This window comes from Carcharodon carcharias, chromosome 1 (genome assembly GCF_017639515.1).
Source record: "Carcharodon carcharias isolate sCarCar2 chromosome 1, sCarCar2.pri, whole genome shotgun sequence".
Taxonomy (NCBI): Eukaryota; Metazoa; Chordata; class Chondrichthyes; order Lamniformes; family Lamnidae; genus Carcharodon; species Carcharodon carcharias.
This window is the reverse complement of record NC_054467.1, coordinates 77,672,633-77,696,623: the sequence shown is the minus strand read 5'-3', so window position 1 is coordinate 77,696,623 and position 23,991 is coordinate 77,672,633. Positions and strand designations below refer to the sequence as shown.

Genomic DNA, 23,991 nt, shown 5'->3' with positions numbered 1-23,991 from the left:
AAACCAAAGAACGAGAGACGAGGAAGGGTGGTATAAGGAACATTGCTTTTTGTTTCTGTTGGAGTGTTATAATTAACATTTCTTTCTATTTTCTTGGACTGTGGCTTTAGAAGCTACCATGGCTGCAGTTGAAAGATATGTTCAATGGAGCAGGATGAGGACTACAATATTGCTATCCTGGAATACAGGGTGTCATAAGAGAACAGGATAGTGCCAGAAATGGATTCTGGAATAAGGGGAACTGTCTGATGGCAGCAATTTAATTGGCTCCTGACCAGTTGACCAGGGTTTTATGCGGTAACAGTGCAGGCAGAACAGCTCCTAGCCTGCAAAGAGGGAAGATGTGAAACCTCCCTCCCCTGTGTTTGTAAAATTCCAGTAATTCTGCCATAATAGCTAGCTGGCTATCCCTCACATCTCTGTAACCTGTTTTCTCTGAATATCCCTGTCAAGAGGAAAAGTAGAAAAATCACCAGTACATGCATTGAAAGGCAAGTTTTTCAACCAGTGAACCGCAGACTGAAAGTGTTGGGAGACCACCACCAACAACAAAATCTGAGGAATTTGGAAGACATCAATCAAAATCAACCTATCTAATCCTATACTCTGGATTAGTGCTATTGAACTGTTTTGTCTCACCCTTAAAATCCATGTTGTGTGTGTGTGTTTGTGTATGGGAGTTTAAGAAGGGGTAGAGTTTAAGTTATAGAGTTACGAGTTAGCAGTTCATATTTCTTTCTGTTACCGCTAGTCAAAGACAATTTGTTTAATGAACAATTACTTACTTGCCAAGTTCACAAACCTCGTGCTCGTATTCTGTTAAGCTAAATTAAAGTTAGGTAGAATTGGGGCAATTTGGTGGTCTAATCAAACTTTTAACATTTGCCAAGGCTTGGGGAGCAGTGGGGCTTGATATTATAGTGCACTAACCCCAGTGAGTTGTGACAGTGGCCATAAAAAAGGGCCTGCACTTTAGTCAGCCCATCTTTTCTTGTTGCAGACAGTAATTGAATTACCAATATGTTACCAGATCTTTCTCTTTTTTAGATACATTTTGGTCTGCATTAAATCCTATCTCTCCAGTGTACCTTGGCAATTTGCTGTTTCATGTTTCTCTCTTCAATGGTTCTTGTGTCCAATGCTGATCACTCCCCACCATGTCTCCACCTCCTACTCCATGTTGTAGTTCTGATGACCCATCAAAACAAACCCAGGGACCCATGAAACCCTAGGTTTACTCTTGACAAGAAACTGAACTGGACTAGCCACATAAATGCTGTGGCTACAAGAGCAAGTGACAGGCTGGGAATCCTGTGGCGAATAACTCACCTCCTGACACCCCAAAGCCTTTCCACCATCTATAAAGGCACAAGTCAGGAGTGTGATGGAATACTCACCCCTTGTCTGAGCGAGTGCAGCTCCAACAACACAAGAAGCTCGACACCATCCAGGACAAAGAAGCCCGCTTGACTGGCACCCCATCCACCACCTTCAACATTCACTCCCTCCGCCACTGATGCACATTGGCAGCAGTGTGTACCATTACAATATGAACTGTAGCAATTCATCAAGGCTCCTTCAACAGTACTTTCCAAACCCACAATCTCTACCACCTAGAAGGACAAGGGCAGCAGATGCATGGAACACTACCACCTGGAAGTTTCCCTCCAAGTCACACACCATTTGAGTTGGAACTATATTGCCATTTCTTCACTGTTGCTGGGTCAAAATCCTGGAGCTCCCTTCCTAACAGCACTGACTGTACCTACATCACATGGACTGGTTCAAAGCGGCACATCATCTCCCTCTTCTCAAAAGCAGTTAGGGGTAGGCAATAAATGCTGGCTGAGCCAGTGATGCTTACAACTGTGAATGCATAAATGAAAAAAAAGAAAATTCAAACCTCTCCACTAAATGAGCTGACAACAAGCTTTTTAATGGCCTTAAGTAACCAGTTAAGAAGTTTAGGCAGTTTCCCTCTCCCATCGATGCATTCTGAAATCCAAACATGCTGGTCTCATTTTAGAAAATTGGCACACACATTTGCGAGAGATAGAGTTAAATGACCGCCCAGTCTGAACTCGCCCTCTCCAACAGCCAAAATCCATATTTGTGTCTACAAATGAAAATGTAGGAGTGATAGGGATAGAAGCAGGGACAGGGTGGCCTAACACTTGGAGGTCCTGTTACCCAGCCTCTCAGAAACTGGATGAACTGGGCGGATCATCAACAGCTGTATGCCATGTGAAATTAGGTGTACGGGCGAATTGTAGACACAATTCCACCTTGAGGGTCCAGGCCACAATTGTGAAGGTAAATTAAAAAATAAATAAATACAGCCCCTTTAAAAAAAGAGAAGTGAGGTCAGTGACAGTTAATAGGTGACTCAACTGAAGGAGCATCACACCCAAGTTCAATCATTTCTTCATGCACATCCTTACATATGGATTCCAACAGGGATCAGTAGCTAGTGATTGGGTGTGGGAGCCCTGGCTGATTTTCTCTTCCCTATTTTCTAGCTGCACTGAAGCCAACAGTGGCCCTGACTGAGATCAGACAGCTCAACACAGACTGAGTATTGAGCATGAATCTGTTCCAAATATACAGTTCAGTCATTCACTGATTAAACTTGCAAGCTATCATGGGAAAAGCTCATTCTCTGATAATGGTTGAAGAATAGGAATCATGTTATGTGTTCAATCAACTTTTGGAGGATGAAGATTCCAAAATGTTAACTTGCGTCAAGCAGGATATACAGAGCAGCAGTGGCCAAAAAAAATGGCATATGTCCCATTTGGGCCGGCCTTCTGACTGCTGCAATCAGCAAAGAGGCCTTCCACTAGGCAGCCAGAGTGCCCATTGCTTTCAGAAATGGGATCTTTTTAACATGTAAATCTGGATCCTATGAGACCATGTAAGACCTATCAGGAGCCTACAAGGCCATTCACAATTTTGTTGGACGATTTATTCATGCTCTGTCCAGTTTTACTGGAAGAGAAGAGGCACCAGGAAGGTGAAATTATCTTTCAGAGCATGAACAGCAGAAGTGCTGCTCTTGGCTCCACAATAATGTGTAAGACTAGAGTTGGAAATCTGCTGCCAGATGCCTGTTTGCCATCTTCAGCAGCCAATGATATGGTGATGAGCCCTTGTGCTGAAAATTAGTCAAACGTTCCACTGGCAAAATTGGGCTGGTCAGCCACCCAGTAGTTAAAATCATTGAAACTTAATTGTTCATTTGCTGAACATCTCTCCCACAGTTTCATTAATAATCATATTTCAGCGCTGAGCATTATGAGGTGGTTATGTGAATGTTTTACTATTTTTTTTTAACTGACAGAGATACCTTTTTTAAATGGTATACAAGTAGATTTTCCACTGCAACAAGTCATTCCTGCCTATAATGTTTATATTGAACTGAAATAGTTAGCAAGACACGCTGAAAGGTCAGCATCAGTGTTAGGAAATAGTTTTCGTCATAGCCCATTAACATCCATTCCATCATTGAACCACACAGTCTCCAGGGAGTCTGGATAATAACTATTCATTGCTATCATCTGAAGTTACAATGCAGTGTTTATAATTTTTATAAGCACACAAGGATGAAATCAAACTGATCCTCCTTTGCAAAATAATTCAAGCTTAAAAGATGTAATAAAAAAGTTATTGACTGCAATTCTACTTTTATCACTGCTAAAATTTAATCTCTCAGGTTACAGAAGAGATAATGGTCCTGATTCTATTTAGCACTGAGTCTAAAAATGAGCTGAACATTTTGTACCTGCCTGGCTCAACTTGTAGAAAAATGTATTTTAACACAAGCTATAGAAAGCAGTGAGGGAAGTCACTTATACACAAGCTGCATGTATGGTTCTGTGTTAGCCTGTCCATCATATTAGTGGGAATTTTCTAGAGTAGAATGGGCAGCGTGTGTGTCAAATAAATAGTGGAGCTCATTCCTCATTAATTAGATCCACACAGGCAGCTTTTTTTTTCTGGGAAGAATTGTAAAAGACTTTACTTTCATTAATTCAGGCAGTCAAACCTATACCTGCTGAAGGCAAATTTGAAACAAAACATTGTGGTAATAGTCTCCTGGCTGCTTTAATACCCCGATTCTTTTTTTTATATCCATTTATGTGGTGTGGGCATCACTGGCTAGGCCAGAATTTATTGCCCAAACCCTAATAGCCCTTGAAAAGGTGGTGGTGAACTGCCTTCTTGAACCGCTGCAGTCCATGTGGTATGGGTGCACCCACTGTGTTGTTAGGGAGAGAGCTTCAGGATTTTGACCCAGTGAGAGTGAAGAAACAACGATATATTTCCAAGTCAGCAAGGTGTGTGACTTGGAGAGAACTTGCAGTTGGTGGTGTTCCGATGAATCTGTTGCTCTTGTCCTTCTAGTGGTCTAAGGAGTCTTGGTGAGTTTCTGCAGTGCACCAACACTGTGCATTGGTGGTGGGGGAAGTGAATGTTTCTGGGTGGGGTGCCAATCAAACAGGCTTTGTCCTGCATGGCGCTGAGTTTCTTGAGTGTTGTGGGAGCTGCACTCATCCAGGCAAGTGGAGAGTATTCCATCACACTTCTGACTTGTGCCTTGTAGATGGCAGACAGGCTTTGGGGAGTCAGGCGGTGAGTTACCTGCTGCAGGATTCCTAGCCTCTGGTCTGCTCTTGTAGCCATAGTATTTATATGGCTAGTCTAGTTCAGTTTCTGGCCAATGATAGCCCCCATGATGTTAATTGTGAGGGATTCAGCGATGGTAATGCCATTGAGTGTCAATGGTTAGATAGTTAGATTCTCTCTTGCTGGAGATGGTCATTGTCTGGCACTCGTAAGGCATGAATGATACTTGTCACTTGTCAGCCTAAGCCTGGACATTGTCCAGGTCTTGCTGCATTTGGACATGCATTATTATACTACAAAATTATATTATACTGCAATTATACTATAAAATCATGGACACAAGATCATTCTCAGTTTATTTGCTGCCAATTCTGCACCATTTACATTATGGAGAACTTAACACAACAATGGATAACTGCGTGTGTGAGGTTCATGTATGCGCATTTGGTCCAAACATGATTTTCACTGTCTAGCTAGCAGCATCCTTGCAGTCAGCGAATGTTTGTACAGTCAGCCATGTCAAAACAGCATTGCTGGCCTGTAAGGATGGGTTGAGGAGGCCGCACCCAAAATAGCAGACACAACCTACATGATAGTTGGAATTAAGGTTCACCATAAAGCACTCTTTGAAGGAGAGTCCTTGTGCCTCTTGCAATGTTCAATTTAAATATATGATTAGCATCCTTCCATCTGAGAGAGATGATCGGAATGCAGTTACAGAACTTTGGTGAGGTCAGCGGAGATCATCACTGCACTTCCTTTGATGGGTGAATAAGCCGATCCTGGAAAGGCAGAGGCTGCCACAAGTGCCACACATGAAGTTGTCCCTTGCAAGGATGCAAGATGATCCCGTTTGTAGGGAGGGCATCTCCTTTCGAGCTTCTGAAACCACATGCTGTGGTGGTGAACTCTGGCCCACAGCTCGTGTCACCATTTCCTTTAGTCATCAGCTAGAGTTTCTCACTTGTCATGAAAGATGTTGAGGGCTTTGATGTCTCTGTTGACAGCATCCTTGAATAGGAGCTTTGGGCACCCTGCTGGTCTCTTTGAACAGTCTATCTCCCTGTATAGCATATCATTGCAGATGTGGCATTTTCCATCCTGTGCACATGGCCAAGGCAATGAAGCCTTATTTGTTTGTTTAGCGCTAACAAGTGTGCCTTAGAAAGGACATTGTCTTTCTATATGATGCCAAGGGTGTGTTGTAGACACTGGAGATGGAAACTATTGAGACTTTTTCTTTGGGAGATGTAGGTGGTCTAGATTTTGCTGCCATATAGCAATGTACTGAGGATACATGCCTTATAAATAAGCATCTCACTTTTGTAGGTCAGTCTGTTGTTTCTCCATGCCTGTTTTGTTGGTCGTCCAAAGTTGGTGGCTGTCTTTCCAATGCGTATACTGAGCTCTTCATCAAGAGACAAGTTACCTGTCACTGTAGATACAAGGTAGCAAAATGTACTGGCTGCTTCCAATGGTATGTCGTTACATCTGATCACAGGAGGAGACACAACATCATGTCCCATAATTACAGTTTTCTTGACACTGATGATGAGGTAGGATATGATACAGGCATGGGATAGATGATCCATGAGTCTTTGGAGTTGGTCTTCTGTCTGGACAATAAACTTCAATCACATTTCTTCCCCAAAAGATAAAAATTTTTAATAATTTTTGCCTTCTGAATGTGCAATATTGCCTCCAGATATCTAATGCTCGCAGACAGTGAATCTTCCAAAGAAAGTTTTGCTGTTGTGAAGACTCAGATAAGCACTGGATAACAGGGACTTCAACTTCTTCTACAGAAAGCTGTAAACACACTATGTACTTAATTATAATTTATATCATTGTTGCCCATTATTGATAAATAAGAAAAGCACTTCATCTCTCTCTCTCTCTGTATACAAAATCTTCTGGGTTTTACCTTGTACCTACACCTTCCTCTTCCCATAGGTGGGATAATCCACAACTCCATCTTTTCATAACATAGTTACTCATGACTGTCACAACTGTTATAAGAAAAGTTCCCTTTGAGATGTTTTGGACTTTACATGAACAATTCTACAGGTACATGTTTTCAGCATGGAATCTTGAGAGTCAAGCTTATTGCTTGCCACTGGTAGCATGTGTTTGTAAAATCATAGCTCCCGGAGGTCGTTGATAGCTCAGAAACTCTAATGTCTGCCTGACAAATCCTGAGCTAGCACATCCAGCACTGCTAGTGGCAAGGGTTGCATTTGCCCTCATGCAAAGCCCACAGAGAAACAGGCAGGGCATGTAAAGCCCCAGTGGGACCTACTTCAGTTCGAATGGATAAGGCATGTTTCCACTTGGCAGTCACAAAGCCAGACAATCTAGAGCTTTCTCCTGGAAGTTTATATACCCAGAAACACCCTCATACCTGCACTGTTACCCTAACACACAAATGATTGCCTGATCTTTGAACACTGTCACAAACCAACAAAGGCCTTCTTCTTTCAAATGAGATGTTAAACCAAAGCCATGTCTTCTTCCTCAGGTGGTTATAATTCAAAGAATAGCAGGCATCCAGCAAAATATTTATCACTCAACCAAACACTACTAAAAACAGATTATCTGTTGACTATCTCATGGCTGTGCACCAACTGCCTGCTCTATTTCCTACATTTCAACAGTAACAAACTTCAAAATTACTTCGTTAGCTGTAAAGTGTTTTGGAATGACATGAAAGGTGCTATATAAATGCAAGTTGTTTCTTTATGTTTGACATTGTCCTGAACACCCCAAATACATCCTTTTGAAATTTGTCTCTACGCTATCTTGATTCCCAACATGTGCTTAACTGTACAAACTGGCTAATGTACCAATGTGCTCTTCTATAAATACCATGAAACAAAAATATCCAGTAATTTCAGAATATGAATAAATCTATTAGTTTCTCACAATGGAAAAAATAAAACCATAGTTTAACTTAGACAAATGCGGGAGTTTAAACATGAATGACCTGCTTTGATATTGATTTAAGGCATTAGACGATGTATAATGAGAATAAATCCTGACAATCCACACTGTTTGCATTCCTCACAACACAATCAACAAGTAAGGCATGGTGGCTAGAATGTTTGCTAATGTTACATTATGATCCTTGGCCAGACCTCGGGACATGGGTGAATATCCGGCTAAGGACCAATAACATTTTGTTTAAAGTTGATAAAGTTCGAGAGTCAAGGCGCTTACTAAGTGAATAAAGCCACAAGATGCCAAGAGTTTTGAACAAAGAAAAATAAACTGTACTATACAAGTTCAGAAAGATTTTAAAAAATTATGATATCTTTCGTATACTCTAACATTCAGGGTAAGTATGTGGTATATTTGAATTAGCAGGTGGACTGTGTTTGGGTACATGCTACACAATAGATGACATAAGTGACCAAAAGAGATTCCATGGATCTCCCAACAACCCATCCATACGTTTGTCACATTGTGAGCCATCCAATCTCACTGAAACTTTGTCTTTCTTATGAGGATTTCCAATCTCCACATCTGAAGATCTCGTCTTGGGATTCTCCTCAAGAGTCACCTCCACTCGTACATCTTCAATAATGACCCACCTCACAGGGTTTTAATCTTGCCTTCCAAGATTCTTTTCCCCTGGATCTCCAAGTGCACTCAAGCTTCACTTTCCATGCACAATTTCAGATCTCCAGCCGTGCCAAGCAAAGCAGCAGGTTAGCGTGTGGGGGGTGTGGATTCAACTTCATGGAAAATTATGAAAAAACTCAAAAGAAAGGAGAGCCCAGGAGAAACTATTAAAGTCTCCAGAATACAAAATAGGACAGAGTGTCTGGAAAGGGCTAGGAATTTAACTTCAAGCACATCAGATAAAGGGACGACAATTAGAAAGGGGATGGGAAATACAGGACTGAAAGTGTTGTATCTGAATGCACGCAGTATACAAAATAAGGGAAATGAGCTTGTGGCGCAGATTGAAATTGGCAGGTATGATGTGGTGGGCATCACGGAGACATGGCTGCAAGAGGATCAGGACTAGGAGCTAAATATCCAAGGATATACATCCTATCGAAAAGATAGGCAGATTGGCAGAGGGGGTGGGGTTGCTTTGTTAGTAAGAAATGAAATTAAATTGATAACAAGAAACGACATAGGGTCAGATGATGTAGAATCTGTGTAAGTAGAGTTGAGGAACCGCAACGGTAAAAAAACCATAATGTGAGTTATGTACAGGCCTCCGAAAAGTAGTCAGGATGTGGGGCACAAGATACACCAGGAGATAAAAAAAGCGTGTAAGAAAGGCAAGGTTACAGTGATCATGGGGGATTTCAATATGCAGGTAGACTGGGAAAATAAGGTTGGTAGTGGATCCCAAGAAAAGGAATTTGTGGAATGCCTACAAGATGGCTTTTTGGAGCAGCTTGTGGTGAAGCCCACTAGGGAACAGGTAATTCTAGATTTAGTGATGTGAAAATGAGGCAGATTTGATAAGGGAGCTTAAGGTGAAGGAACCCTTAGGAGGAAGTGACCATAATATGATAGAATTTACCCTGCAATTTGAGAAGAAGAAGCTGGAATCAGATGTAACGGTATTATAGTTGAATAAAGGCAACTACAGAGGCATGAGGGAGGAGCTGGCCAGAATTGACTGGGTGATGAGCCTAGCAGGAAAGACAGGAATGGCAGGAGTTTCTGGGAGTAATTTGGGAGACACAGCAAAAATTCATCCCTAGGAAGAAGAAGCATACTAAAGGGAGGACACAGCAACCATGGCTGACAAGGGAAGTCAGGGACAGCATAAAAGCTAAAGAGAAAGAATACAATGCAGTGAAGAGCAGTGGGAAACCAGGGGATTGGGAAGCCTACAAAAATCAACAGAGGACAACTAAAAAAGAAATAATGAGGGAGAAGATTAAATATGAGGGTAAACTAGCCAGTAATATAAAAGAAGATTGCAAGAGTTTTTTCAGATATATATAGGGTAAGAGAGAGGCAAAAGTGGGCATTGGGCCGCTGGAAAATGAAGCTGGAGAAGTAGTAGTGGGGAGCAAAGAAATGGCAGAGGAACTGAATAGGGACTTTGCGTCAGTCTTCACAGTGGAAGAAACGAGTAACATCTCCTGAGTTCAAGAGAGTCGGGGGGCAGAGGTGAGTATGGTGGCCATCACCAAGGAGAAGGTGCTAGGAAAACTGAAAGGTCTGTGGATGGATAAATCACCTGGACCAGATGGATTACACCCCAGAGTTCTGAAGGAGGTAGCTGAAGAGATAGTGGAGGCGTTAGTGGTGATCTTTCAGGAATCACTGTAGTTAGGGAGGGTCCCAGAGGACTGGAAAATCACTAATGTAACCCCCGTGTTTAAGAAGGGAGTGAGGCAAAAGACGGGAAATTACAGGCCAATTAGCCTAACCTCGGTTGTTGATAAGATTTTAGAGTCCATTATTAAGGATGAGATTTCAGAATACTTGGAAGTGTTTGGTAAAATAGGTCAAAGTCAACAAGTTTCAACAAGGGGAGGTCATGCCTGACAAATCTGTTAGAATTCTTTGAAGAGGTAACAAGTAGATAAGACAAAGGAGAGCCAATGGATGTTATCTAATTGGCCTTTGACAAGGTGCCACACAGGAGGCTGCTCAGTAAGATAAGAGCCCATGTGTTAGAGGCAAGGTACTAGCATGGATAGAAGATTGGCTGTCTGACAGGAGGCAGAGAGTAGGGATAAGGGGGTCCTTCTCAGGATGGCGGCCAGTGACTAATGGAGTTCCGCAGGGGTCAGTGTTGGAACCACAACTTTTCACTTTTTACATTAATGATCTAGATGAAGGAACTGAGAGCATTTTGGCTAATTTTTCAGGTGATACAAAGATAGGTGGAGGGACAGGTAGTATTGAGGAGGCGGGGAGGCTGCAGAAGGATTTGGGCAGGTTAGGAAAATGGGCAAAGAAGTGGCAGATGGAATACAATGTGAGGAAGTGTGAGATCATGCACTTTGGTAAGAAGAATAGAGGCATAGACTACTTTCTAAATGGGGAGAGAATTCAGAAATCTGGAGTGCAAAGGGACTTGGGAGTCCTAGTCCAGGATTCTCTTAAGGTTAACTTGCAGGTTGAGTCGGTAGTTAGGAAGGCAAATGCAAAGTTGGCATTTATTTCGAGAGGATTAGAATATAAAAGCAGGGATGTGCTGCTGAGGCCTTATAAGGCTCTGGTCAGACCACATTTAGAATATTGTGAGCAATTTTGGGCCCTGTATCTCAGGAAGGATGTGCCAGCCCTGGAGAGGGTCCAGAGGAGGTTCACGAGAACGATCCCAGGAATGAAAGGCTTAACATATGAGGAACGTTTGAGGACTCTGGGTCTATACTCGATGGAGTTTAGAAGGATGAGGGGGGATCTGATTGAAACTTACAGAATACTGAGAGGCCTGGATAGAGTGGATGTGGGGAAGATGTTTCCATTAGTAGGAGAGACTAGGACGCGAGGGCACAGCCTCAGAGTAAAGGGAAGACCTTTTAGAACAGAGATGAGGAGAAACTTCTTTAGCCAGAGAGTGGTGAATCTATGGAATTCATTGCCACAGAAGGCTGTGGAGGCCAGGTCATTGAGTGTATTTAAAACCAAGTTAGATAGGTTCTTGATTGGTAAGGGGATCAAAGGTTAAGGGGAGAATGGGGTTGAGAAACTTATCAGCCATGATTGAATGGCGGAGCAGACTCGATGGGCCGAATGGCCTGATTTCTGCTCCTATGTCTTATTGTCTAAGCAGGACGCCACTGCTCCAATGGCCTGCAGCATTGAGTCATCAACCTTCGGCTGCCTTCTTGGATCTTCAGAGCTCCTCTTATGCCCACTTGATTAAAGTTTTCTCTCTGCGGCTCTTTCTTGAATTTGGAGACTATTATTCTGCTCCCTTCCTTAACTTCATTTAAGGGAGCTATTTCTATCTCCTGGCTTTTGTCCCTTGCCTGGGACTGTCTTTTGGGACCTCTCGCTGTCCCCTCCTGTTCTTGCTTGCTGGGACACCTACAAGATGATGACGTTCCGTTTCAGGTCATCCAGCCTGCATTTTTGCATCGTTCTGTTTCTTTTCTTCTGCGCTGGCATGGAGGGCCAGTCCCTGGCCTGAAGAACGTAAAAAAAAGCCCAGCTGAGCACGTGCAGCCATTTCCTGGCCAGCACATGCACTAGAGGCCCAAGAATCGTTTGGAGCTGGAATTCCCGACCTACGAACTAAAGGTAAGTATTTGAGTTTCTTAATGCTAATTGCAGTAGCAGAGAAAAACTCCCAAACTCTACTTGACCCTCAGGAACAGCAGCCACAAATGGGCAACCCGACTCCAACCCATCCACTTCCCATTTTAATGGAAGCTGGTCGGAGTGGCGGGCAACTAATCTGCCCCCAGGAGGTGGGTTGGTCATTAAAATGTATTCGAGGGGTTCATTTTGAGCAAAATTTTATTTTAATATCTTGCAGCCAGCAGCTGAAGGAAGAGGAGGAATGCTGGTCCCGTCTTGTAAGTATCATTACAGCATTGCTTGTGGGTCAGGTGGGGCAGGAGTTCTTTTCCCAGCCCACCAAGCTTTCCTGTTTACCCAAGCAGGCTCTGTGATCAGTCGACACCCTCACCACCTCCCCCCGCCACCACCAAAACCAACTGACCAACATCGCCCACCCCGCTGTCCATCTCTCCCCACACCTTGCTGTCTGGCTCCATTCCAAGTGCCAGGATGTCCAACTCCTTCAACCCTCAGTGTTCAACTCCACCCAATCCCTGTGACATCTGACCCTCCCATCCCTCCCTAAACCCCACTAAAATGTCTGGCTTCTCACTCCCCAGCCACTTGAACGCCCTTGTGACGTCAGATTCCTCCCGTCCTACTGATGTTCAACAAGCAACTGCCCCAACCGCAGTCAAAATTTGTCCTCCACTTCAATGTCATAAATAACTCAAATTCACTTGCCAGTTTGATAAGCTGGTTGGCTGTCGGGCAGGAGCCCTGTTGCAAAGATTAAAATCATCGTCTGCCGTTAAATTCAGCAGCGTAATGAGAAATCCTTACTTCCAGGTTTCCAATCTGTAAATCCATCGTTAACTGCTCCCTTCTAGCCTCAAAGTTATTATTGGGGCCAAGGTGTCAGTATCAATAAGTCAGAGTCAGTTGCTGTGGATCTAGAGAGTGGTTCATACTATGGTCAACATAGGTGTGCAAATAGTTAAGGCTGATCAAGGAGGAGGGGGAGGCATTGATGTTCAGGACAAAATGAAGAAATAGAATACAAAAGCATCAAATAAAGAAGACACTGAAGGATAAGCTTAATTATTTATATATTGACATAGTCAGCATTAGCATAGATTATTGGGATTAGATCAAAGCAAATCTAGTGAAAATATTGATACTATTATAATTACATAAACGTAGATGTGAGCCAAAGAAAAGTAAAAACTAGAAGCGGGATCTGTAAAGCTGTATTTGTGTAACAATTTACATAACAGCTATGAAGTGTGGGCATAATGATAATAACTGGAATGAAATGTCAAAGGTAACATTTGGCCAACCAGCAGACCAACAGTTAGAATTATTTAGGTGAAAGGAAAGTAGAATTCTAGGCATACTACTTGCATCATATTAACTCCAGTCAGGAAATTCTGACACAAGTTTAATACATAGGGGGTTGAATCTTCGACTCGGTGAGTGGGGGCGGGGCCCGCTCACCGAAGTGTTAAATGACACGGGGTGACGTCAGGCGTGCATCCTGACATCACTGCATGTCATTTAGATTTTCAGATCAGCGGGCGTGCAGCTGAGTCAGCTGCACACCCACCGAACTGTCATCAAATGCCTGTTAAGGCCATTAATTAACTAATAACCCCATTAATTAAGGTTGGCGGGCAGGCGAAGAGCCAAGGCAGCCTTCGCATTTTTCATGGAACCTCACCCATGGGCGGGATGAGGTTTCATGTATGTTTCTGAAACCTTGGAAAAAATTTTAATAAAATTAATACACGTGTCCCAGCTCATGTGACAATTTTATATGAGGAGACATGGTCTAAAGACTTTTTTCTCCTTTATTGAACTTTAAACTAATCTCCCTGAGGCACCTCTGTGCCTCAGGGAGATTTGCGAGCAAAAGAGCACACTCCCGACTCAGGGAGCCTCCCCCCCCGCCTGTACAGGGAGTGCACAGTGCATCCGGGTGCATGTCACGCTGGGTGGGCTTTAATTGGCCCACCGCATAAAATCCACACAAACCCGATCGGGGGCGCTGATTATTTTATTAATTATTTTATTAATTATTATTAATTAGCGACAGTTATCCTGTTTAATTAAGACAGGCAGCAAATTATGAGCTGTCCACTCCACTAGCAGCATTAATAATAGCAAGATCAAGGCCTGTGCCAAAATGTGATTGAAATCAATCAGCTATTCAGCTGTGACATGGCTCACTTTAAAGTCTCATTCAACTCTCACCTTTGTGTCCACACGTGTATTTTCCAGTAGGAGATCAGTAGGTAGCACTAAGTGCAGGAGTTGGGTGTTGTTTCTCTTCCTAGCCCAATAGATCATCCATGTGGCTATTCTTTACATGGAGATCCTTTACCATGAAAGGCATGCCCAGTCATGTCCTCATCCAACCTCTAAACATGTACATTATCTATCAAGGATCATATTGAACATGATTGGAGAAAATGCAATAGTTGATTTTTTTCCTTCCCTCATCCTAATGATGCTGTAGCCAACTTTACCATTCTCATCTATGCCTTGACAAAGAACAACTATTCAGTACTGACAGTGGGATTGTACTTGGGTCTTTCCTGCTCCATATACCTCAGTGCCACACAATGCAGTGCAACACCTCTTGAGTCATTGACCAATCTCCTGCTTCTTTTCAAATTCACCCTCTTTACCCTTGCATTTTGTTTAATTGGAACAAACAGGAAATAACCTCCTTCCAGGCCCCCAACAATCTCAATCCAGTTGGTCGAAGCACAAAGTGTAGCCCACAATGACAAATGTCTGATTTCTCTCACTATTTTGAGAGAAACCATCTGGTCTCCTTATGGAAAGACTGAAACCACAGCATGTGAAGGGCAATGACTCACCTGTGTCCTATTGCTCTAAGGCACCACAACACTGCAGAAATAAAGGCTTTGCTTGTATCTGGCTTATGAACTAACATTTTTGTTGGTGAAGTACGATTAACTCTATCTAACCTTTGCCTTCACAGTACAATTACATCAATTTAATAAAAATTTAAAATGTATTAAAATTGTACAGTTCCAGTGTAAAACAAAAGATAATACACAAATTGTAGTTTGGATTCAATTGAATTTCTTCTTTCTCAATATAGGCAGTAGGTAGAGCATCCCATAATAGTAAGAGATACCACCCTCAACACAAAGTTAAAAGTAGCACTTACCTAATATTGATGATGTTAATCATCAAAAAAAGTAAGTGATTAGTAGCGGTTAAGGTAACATTGGGAGGAAGATGTATAAAGTCACAAAGATATTTAGAAGTCTTTTTTAATCAATTTCAAGTAAGCAAGAGCAACACTCACCAGTAAAATTGCCTCCAATGACATATGGGATGACACCTCCTGGCCATATTCTCTCAGCTCGTGATGTTGCAGCTCTGGGAACTCTACTCTTCTCAATCCGACTTAAGGCTTCTGAGTTGTTGTTTTGTCTGTCAGTTGCATTTTGATCACTATCTGGAAACATTTATTTTTAACATCAAAAACAATCTACTCATGAACATTTTGAGTATGACTGTATCATTGATTCACATTAATCATCTTTTTCAGATGGAATATCTTCAAGTTCACAATATAATAACTATAATTTGTTTAATTTATTTTTCCAAAGAAATGCCCACTCTAGCAGATTTTTGTATTTCACTTTGTATCTGAAGACTTGTTAAATAGTTATCCTTCCTCTCCTGACAATGGTGACACACCAGCCTAAGTACCATGCTTCAAAATAACTTCATTAGTTGCGGGATACTTTGGGAGGTCCTGAGGATGTGAAAGATGCTATATAAATGCAGGGCTTCTTTCATACTGGGGTATGGTTTCCTCTGTACCTCACCTAAGTAGTCATTCTTTATGTGTGTGCTGATACAGTGATTACCGAACACACTATTGCCAAGCACTTCCCTACTCAGTCCTTCTTTACTTGTCACAAAACTACCATATTTTTCATATTATTGTGGGGCATTGTAAAGTAGGTTTTTTTTGTGCATGTTTGATTGATTTTGTCTGTGTGGCTGATTTAATTGAATTAGAATTGGATAGACTGTAAGGTTGAAATTATCAAAAGAGTCAGGTATAAAAATTGCATTTGAGATGCTAATGAGTGAGCAAGGGTAAAGTCAGTATTGTAGAGGTGTTTGGTTTTCAAAGAAACATGATGAAGTTTTACAACTGACCGGATAAATAGGGAAAGGTTATGATGTTTATTTTTCCCAAAAGGAAAAGGCCATTTTGACCACATGAAAGGTTTTTATAGAATGAGAAAAGTAAATTCCAAAGACATATGGAAGCAATGGGATTTACAGATTAAAGAGGAAGAAATATATTTAAAGAAGGATAGAAGGTTGTATCAGGGATGGCCGTGTAAGATCTAAAAGATACACTGTGTGAAACAGACTTGGGGAAACAACCTCTAGCCACTTTGCAGAAGTCTGCTGTTCCAGTATCCAAAGTTGTGTTAAAAAGCCTTTGGAATTCCACTGTCTACTGGGTGCTGTGGTAACTTTGCTGGATTGCCTATCTAAATTTAAAATCTATTTTGGACTGTTGCCTTAAACGGCGGTGTGTAATTGGGAGTCAGGTTAATTCAGAATTTTGGGATTTTTATTAACATTAAGAAATGGTATAACTATAATCTTTTGCATGTGTTTTAATCCTTTCTTGTTAATAAATGTTTTAATTTAATTTTTAAAATCTCTAAAGATGTTAGTGGACTCATTACTTCTGAATTCAACGCACAAACCTTCTCATAATATCTACAAATTGCAAAACCGTTGTGATACAGTGGCCAAATTTCCCTTGTGGGTTTGGTTAGCCTGGCAAATACCACTGCTGTATCATAACATTGTCCACATAGTGGTGTTGTGTTAGAGGTTACTGAGGGTGTCTGAGTTGCATTTTTATATGCATTTTGTACTCTGAAGCTCTGGTTGGTGATGGTAGAGCCTCCAAATTCCTTTCCATCACATGGTTCACCAGAAATCTCTGCCGCTCTTACTGCTTGCCTTTGGTGTGTGTTGAAAGGATTTACAGGTTGATACTCAACCTATTTAACCACTTTATGAGTGCACTTTCCTTGGCCATCAAGTTCTGGGTAAGACTTGAACACAGAGCTCCGGCTCAGAGGTAGGGACGCTACCCATTGCGCCACAAGATGTCCTCACCAGTCCAAATACATGCATACAATTAAATATACTCACAAACACACACACACGTACATCTAAATATACATACATGCCTTTAGCTAGGTTCTCAAATCAGTGAACAATGAATGCTGGATGCATTATTCATAACAGTTGCGCCTGGCTCAAAATTTATAAGTTTAATCCTATAAGTGGAATTTTTAAATAGCAGACAGAATTTTCTGGACAGACGTGAAACAGGAATGATGTTCCTTTACTTTTGCTGTAATTTTTCCCCCAACAGAAATGACTTGTGCTGAAGTACAGGTTGATGGCCAGCAGCTGCCCTCTGCCACTGCACCCAAATGGCTGCTCTTCACATGAATCCAGACAATTGGCAAAGATTTCAACTGGGAGGATCATTATAGCCAAGTCTATTACTATTGCTGCTGAAACTCATTCATGTCTATTTTACAAAGACTGAGATTGGTATCTTCCTGATTTATTCAGCTCAGCATTACTGTATTTGCCCACTGTGACAGAGGATTTCTGTACAAAGCATATTTCAAATTAATAAATCACTCATAATTCTGCACATCTCTGGAAATTCTCTTTCCATTGCTCATTTTTAAAAATATGCACAATATATAAAACGTAGTTTGCACTATTTCAGGGTTGCAAAAGAATCGATATTTAAAAGGGTGAAAACATTTATTACTGATAACAAAAATAAGTTATTTTGAAGAATACCTGCTCCCAATCTTAGTATCCGATCTATAAGTTGATAAATTGTTCCTTTCTTTTTAGAAACTCTGTGTTCTCCAGAACCACCTTTAAAAATACAAGCAGAAAATAACATTTACAAAGATATACAATGGTGCACACTGACTCAAGAGTGGTGACTTCCATCAAACTAACCACTTAGTTTTTTTTTAATATGATTAGAATGAATAGTGAAGTGAAATGGTCACTTTGTGTTAGTGTGACACAGCTGATAACATTCTTGCTTCTGGTTCAACAAAACAGTTTGAAGCCTGCATTAGGCTGAATCTCCAGCACAGCATAGTACTGAAAGAGTGCTACACATATCATCCCTTGGACAAGATTTCAAAAAGATCCTGCCTGCCTGTTAAATGGATGTTAAGATCCCAAGGCTCTATTTCAAGAATAACAGGGCAATCTGCTGTTCTAGAAAACATTCCTCCTTTGGTCAATACTACCTAAAATAAATCAACTGATTATTCTTCTCATTACATTTTGTGAATCATTACTGGCATAGAGTGGCTGCCATGTTTGTACACAAAACAAATGTCAGTTATTTCAAAACTGCTTCATTGAGTAAAGTGTGTGAAATCTTTCAATATGAAAATGGAAGTATTATTTTATCTTTTTTTAAACCACAGTCGAGATTGTACAGTCTCATGAGTACAGAAAGATCTAAATAAACTGCAGGGAATTCAATAGGTTACTGTCAAGACTACTGTACTAGAATCCAGTAAAAATATACATTTAGGTGAGCAATGTATATGCATGATATATTTGTGGTCACTGCTGCCTGAAGAAAATAGACGTTATCTGTATAAATATGAAAATTACAAAAAAAGAAGGACTTGCATTTATATGACACCTTGTCACATCTCTCAAACGTCTGTTCAAGTGCTGCACATACAATAAATTCATTGAAGTGCTATTGCTGTTGCTAAGGAGACAAATATGGCATCTAGTTGTAGACAGTAAAATCCCACAATCAGCAATGAGATGAATCTGTGATGATGTTGGTGTCAGGATGAATTTTGAGCAGGATACTAAAGAACACCTTGCAATCTTTAACATATCCTTGAAGAGCCAGAACAGCAAATAGGGATTTAGGTTTTGTATGTGAACCAAGGCTTGAAATTGTGAATGCTATGAATCAGACAAGCTGAATGCAGTGTTTTGGTTTTGAATTTGCTCTTGTATTGATTAAAACTTTGTGCTGAGATTGGGAATAATCTCTCATTCAAAAGTTCAATGGGGTAAATTTTTGCCTTCACCAAATGGGTCTTAACATGGCAGCATAGATCCCCTGACTGCTACAGAACACACACATTTGCCAATCCATTCACTTCCTCTCCTCAAGATTACTGCACATTCATTGAAGAGGAAAAATTACCCTATTTCTAACAAAGCATAATTGACTAGGTTATACACTCAAGTGCAGGAGTAGGGCTTGAACCTAAGGAATAACATGGCTTCAAAATTAGAAATGTGCTTTCAACTATATGATCTTTATTCACTGCCAACAGAATACATTTTATTTTCTTTCCTTTTTCCACCTTTTATGTCAATTTTTTCCCTTCCTCTCCCAAATGCATGATTCCTTGTTTAGGTTTAGTTGCACGAAACAAAAACTAGTTCTGTCTGATACTAACCCAAGTTCTTCAACTATGACAGTAAGTTCCTGATAGACAGGGGTGAGATGCTTCAGTCAGGGAATCTGAAAGTCCAGTTTTCCTCGTATGCTGTAGAGTTTTAAATCCTGACCATGCGTCTCATTTTTCTCATAGGATTCCCTCTCAGAAATCAGCCGGATTGATCCAGTTAGCTCCCCGTTGGGTGAAGAGCACTACGAATTAAATTGCAGCCTAAGAGCAGGTAAGAAACTTGCTGCTGTGTTAATTGGAGCATGGGAAGTAGGGTGTGGAGGTATCTGATTCTGGGGAGGAGTGCCCAATGACAAGGAAGAAGATAGTTTGGTACACTGCAAGGAAGTAGTCGTACTCCTGGTCATAAGTAGTGCTGTGAGGGCACTTAGCTTTTCCTTTAATCTGTCCTGACCTCCCGTGAGCTGACAGGCTTCCTGAGGCTCGGGAAACCCAGCTTCCCAGGATTAAACCTGTGAGAGAGGTTAAATGTGAGACTCCCAGACTCATTATAACATGTAAATGGCCAACCCGCCTTCAACAACCGCCACTTCTATTTATATAGCATCGCTACCATAGTAAAACATCCCAAGATGCTTCACGGGAGCATTATCAAACAAAATCTGACACCGAGTTACATTAGGAGATATGAGGACAAATGACTAAAAGTTTGATTAAAGAGATAGGTTTCTAGGAGCATCTTATAGAAAGACAGACAGGAAGGAAAATGGAAAAGTTTTGGGAGGGAATTCCAGAGCTTAGGGCCTTGGTAGCTAAATGCACAGCTGCTGATGACATAACAGATAAAATTGAAGTCGCTCACTTGTCAGTGTTGCAGGAGTGTGGATATCTTGTAGGTTAGTAAGGCTGGAGGAGATTACAGAGGTAGGCAGGGATGAGGCCATGGAAGGATTTGAAAACAAGGATGAGAAATTTTAAATAAATGTGTTGTTTAACCACAGAGTGATGGGTGAACAGGACTTCTTTGTCACTAAGATTGGGACTATTTGATCAGCTGCTTCTGTTGCTTCCCTCCCTTCCCCTATCATACTGGGACAAACTTCTTCTAAGGTTCCCCATAGCATAGAACTGAACTCATGACTCTGTAGTTCCTCTCCTATCTCCCCTCATGCCCTCTCTGAGCTCATCTTGTCCATGAGAGCCATCTCCTGCTCCCTTAACCTTATTCTGCTGATCACCCAATTTCCTTTCCTGGCTCTCATGTTAACTAATATTGTTAACTGTTCTCACTCTTCAGGTGTTGTCCCCATATCCTTTAAATGTGCCCTATCACCTTTATTCTAAAAGAAAAGCAACCTGTGATCAATGTTCCCTCTAACCTGTGAGGGTGCTTGGTAACACAACAATCAGGAATTTGTAGTAAAGGGGACAAACAGAACACACAGAAGAAATGTTCCATTTAAGATTTGCATATTCATGACCACATAACAATCTTAAAGCAACCACTCAATGCAAGAAGCAAGCCACAAAAAGAACAGAAATTAGAGGGTACGTTGCCCTTGATCCCACAGTCCTTGCGAACTACTGCCCCATCTCCAACTTCCCTTTCATCTCCAAAGCCCTTGCATGTGCTGATTCCACACAAATTCATGCCCAGCTTTCCTGGAACACTATGGACTGAATTTAATGCCTTCCTCTGAAGTGAGTTTAGCAGTGGGGGTCATTTAATTGGGTGGAAGATTAGGGGTTGGGGAACCCGCCATCCTCCCACCTTTGCCCTGATTAAGTCTGGGGCAGGAAGGCTCATGGGCGTTATTCCCACCCTACCGCCAATTCCTTAAGTGGGCAATTAATGCCCACTTAAGGGTCTCATCCTACTGTCAATGGTATTCACCTAGCAGCAGGCAAAGGGCTTTCCATGTAAGAAGCCCGAAAATCAAACCCTGCTTGCGGGTGTCTGGGAGTTCCCTCATTCAAAAGCACGTAGCGGGAGGCAACACCAGGAAGGGCGGGGGGAGGGGGGGGGCGGCATTGAGGACCACTCACCTGCCCTTACTGCTGCCTCCCCTCCCACCCACCTAACCCCCACCCTGTGACTCTCCTTCCATCATCACTCAACTGTAACCTGGGTCCCTCTGCGATCTTCGACCTTAGGTGGGTCCATTACTGGCAGTGGCCACCATCTCACAGATGGCACTGTTAAGTAATGTACACCTGCCAGCCACCAGCTCTCAGGAGGCAAGAAATACCACCCTACCCGCCACCTCCGGTGGCCGCGGTGTTCTTGTTTCTGGGGAGTGTCCTGATTGGCACTAAATTTGGTGGGCTTACCTGCAAGTAGGTAACACAGGGCATTCCCCGACTTCCAGGCAGCGGGGTGAGACCTTCGTCACTTACATTAAATTCCCACTTATGTTCAAATCACTCTAATCAGCTTTCCACCCTGCTACTGTACTGAAATAGCTCTTACCAAAGTCTCAAATTACATTTTATGTGCTTGTAACAAAAGTAAACTATTCCTCCTCATCCTTCTTGGCTTTTTGCAGCCTTTGACACAGTTAACACATCACTCTAACCAATGGCACTCCACCGTCATCAACCTGCACTCATCCGGTTCTATTCTCATCTATCCAGTCATAGAATCACCTGCAAAGGATACTTTTCCTGCTCCCGTACTGTTAATTCTGGTGGTCACCCAAGGATTTTCCCTTGGCCCCCTCCTAATTTTCATCCACATGTTGCTCCTCTGCAATATCATCTGAAAACACAGATGTACATGTGCATGTACATGTACACTGACAACACTCGGCTCTACCACACCACCATTTCTCTCAACTCCTGCATTGTCTCCAAGTTATCAGACTGCTTATCTGACATCCAGCACTGGTTGAACAGAAAATTCCTTCAACATTTTGTTAAATCTTTTGTTTGATGTGGCTGTCGCTAGCAAGGCCAGCATTTTTTGCCCATCTCTAAATGCTCTTGAGCTAAGTGGCTTGTAAGGCAATTTCAGAGAGTACTTAAGAGTCAACCACATTGCTGTGTCTGGAGTCGCATGTAGGTTGGACCAGGTAAGGATGGCATATTTCCTTCCCTAAAGGACATTAGTTAGCTAAATGGGTTTTTAACATCAATCAATGATAGTTTCATAGACCTGCTGAGTTTTTCCAGGTAATTCTGTTTTTGTTTTGGATTTCCAGCATCCGCAGTTTTTTGTTTTTATTATTATAATGATAATTTCATGGTCACCATTACTGGGAGTAGCCTTCAATTCCAGATTTTAGTAACTGAATTTAAATTCCACCAACTGCTGTGGTGAAATTCGTACCCTTGTCCTCAGAGCATTAGCCTGGGTCTCTGGATTAAAACTTAATATTGGAAAGACTGAAGCCCTCATCTTTGGTCACTGCTACAAACTCCATTCCCTCTTGCTGCCAGACAGTTTGCAACCTTGGTATTATATTTAACTGCAAAATTAGTTTCCAATTACATATCTGCACATTTAGTAAGACCACCCCCTGCAAGCAGATTGGCTGTCAGCCCCTTGTCCTGCCTGCCTTCAATACGAACACATTCAGGATGGAGTTAAGGTGGGGTCTAGTTTAAGATTTTAAAACATTTTTACATCTCACCCGACCCCAACTCCCCACTGTTTTTGAGGGTTAAAGTTAACCCCACACCCACCCAGGGTACCAACAAATTTTTTTGAGCTTGGAATATATATTATGGCCAAGCCCAATAATGTCTTCTACTTATGATTACACATGCCTACCTCCAGGTGGCTACCAGGATACCAGGCCCAGAATTCAGTGAGTTACATTGATCCAGACCCGCTAGCACCACTTAAAGCATCCCTGCTTCTACCTCAACTGAGGTCAGCCAACTCAGCACAATGTGGGAGTTGAATGTATGACTTTTGTGGTCTGTAAGCCTAAGCTACTAAGTAAATCATTGAGCAAGTAGCGCACAAATTCTTACACACTGCATTTACACACATATGCAATAACATAAAAGGAAATAATTTTCAGGCACATTATTTTGAAAAGCATTTCTGAGCAACTTTGTTTTAGTATTTTGTATATACTACAGAGCTATGTATTGCATTAAATCGCAGGCAACAATAACATAATTTTCTGGCAAGTTACATTGTCACCAGAACAAACTCAGAAAATGTAGGCATAGTTCCTTCATTCACTTACAGTTTCTTTTGAAAATTGTATTTGCAACATGCATGCAACATAGGTTACCTGTTGTGTGTCCAATTCTGTCTAACACGTGTCTTGATAAATCAATTGTCCGATCAATCTGAAACAGTTGCAAGTCTTCTTCATCTAAGGCAATATCTCCCCAAAATGCAGCTTAAAAACAAAAAGACAATATCAATTCAGATAAGTGAACAAAGCTGTGTCTAGCTGGAAGGATATTAGCCTAAGAGAAAAAGGAAGTAAGTGGAGGTTAATATATTTACTCCTGATCAGTGCTTCCAATGCCTTACACGGTTATTTCCTTCCACGCGACTCCAATTTTTCTCTCTCCTGTTTTAATGGTATTGGGCCACACATGGATAAGATTCCTTGGGCAGTAACGCCGGCAGTCAGATCCCTTCGTGTATGAGCTTGTCAAGTGGGCTATTCAA

At 41.7% G+C, this 23,991-nt stretch overlaps 1 protein-coding gene across 2 annotated transcripts in view; it reads right to left on the bottom strand.

Annotated features, from left to right (window-relative positions):
• LOC121277008 (tolloid-like protein 1) overlaps positions 1–23,991 on the bottom strand; it is a 427,048-nt gene that overhangs the window by 230,338 nt on the left and 172,719 nt on the right. For both annotated transcript variants that reach the window (XM_041185854.1, XM_041185863.1), the window contains exons 3-5: positions 23,603–23,713; positions 17,743–17,823; positions 15,179–15,331 (exon numbers count right to left, since the gene is read on the bottom strand). In XM_041185854.1, the coding sequence (XP_041041788.1) occupies positions 15,179–15,331; positions 17,743–17,823; positions 23,603–23,713 (345 nt within the window). The remainder of the gene's footprint in view (positions 1–15,178; positions 15,332–17,742; positions 17,824–23,602; positions 23,714–23,991) is intronic.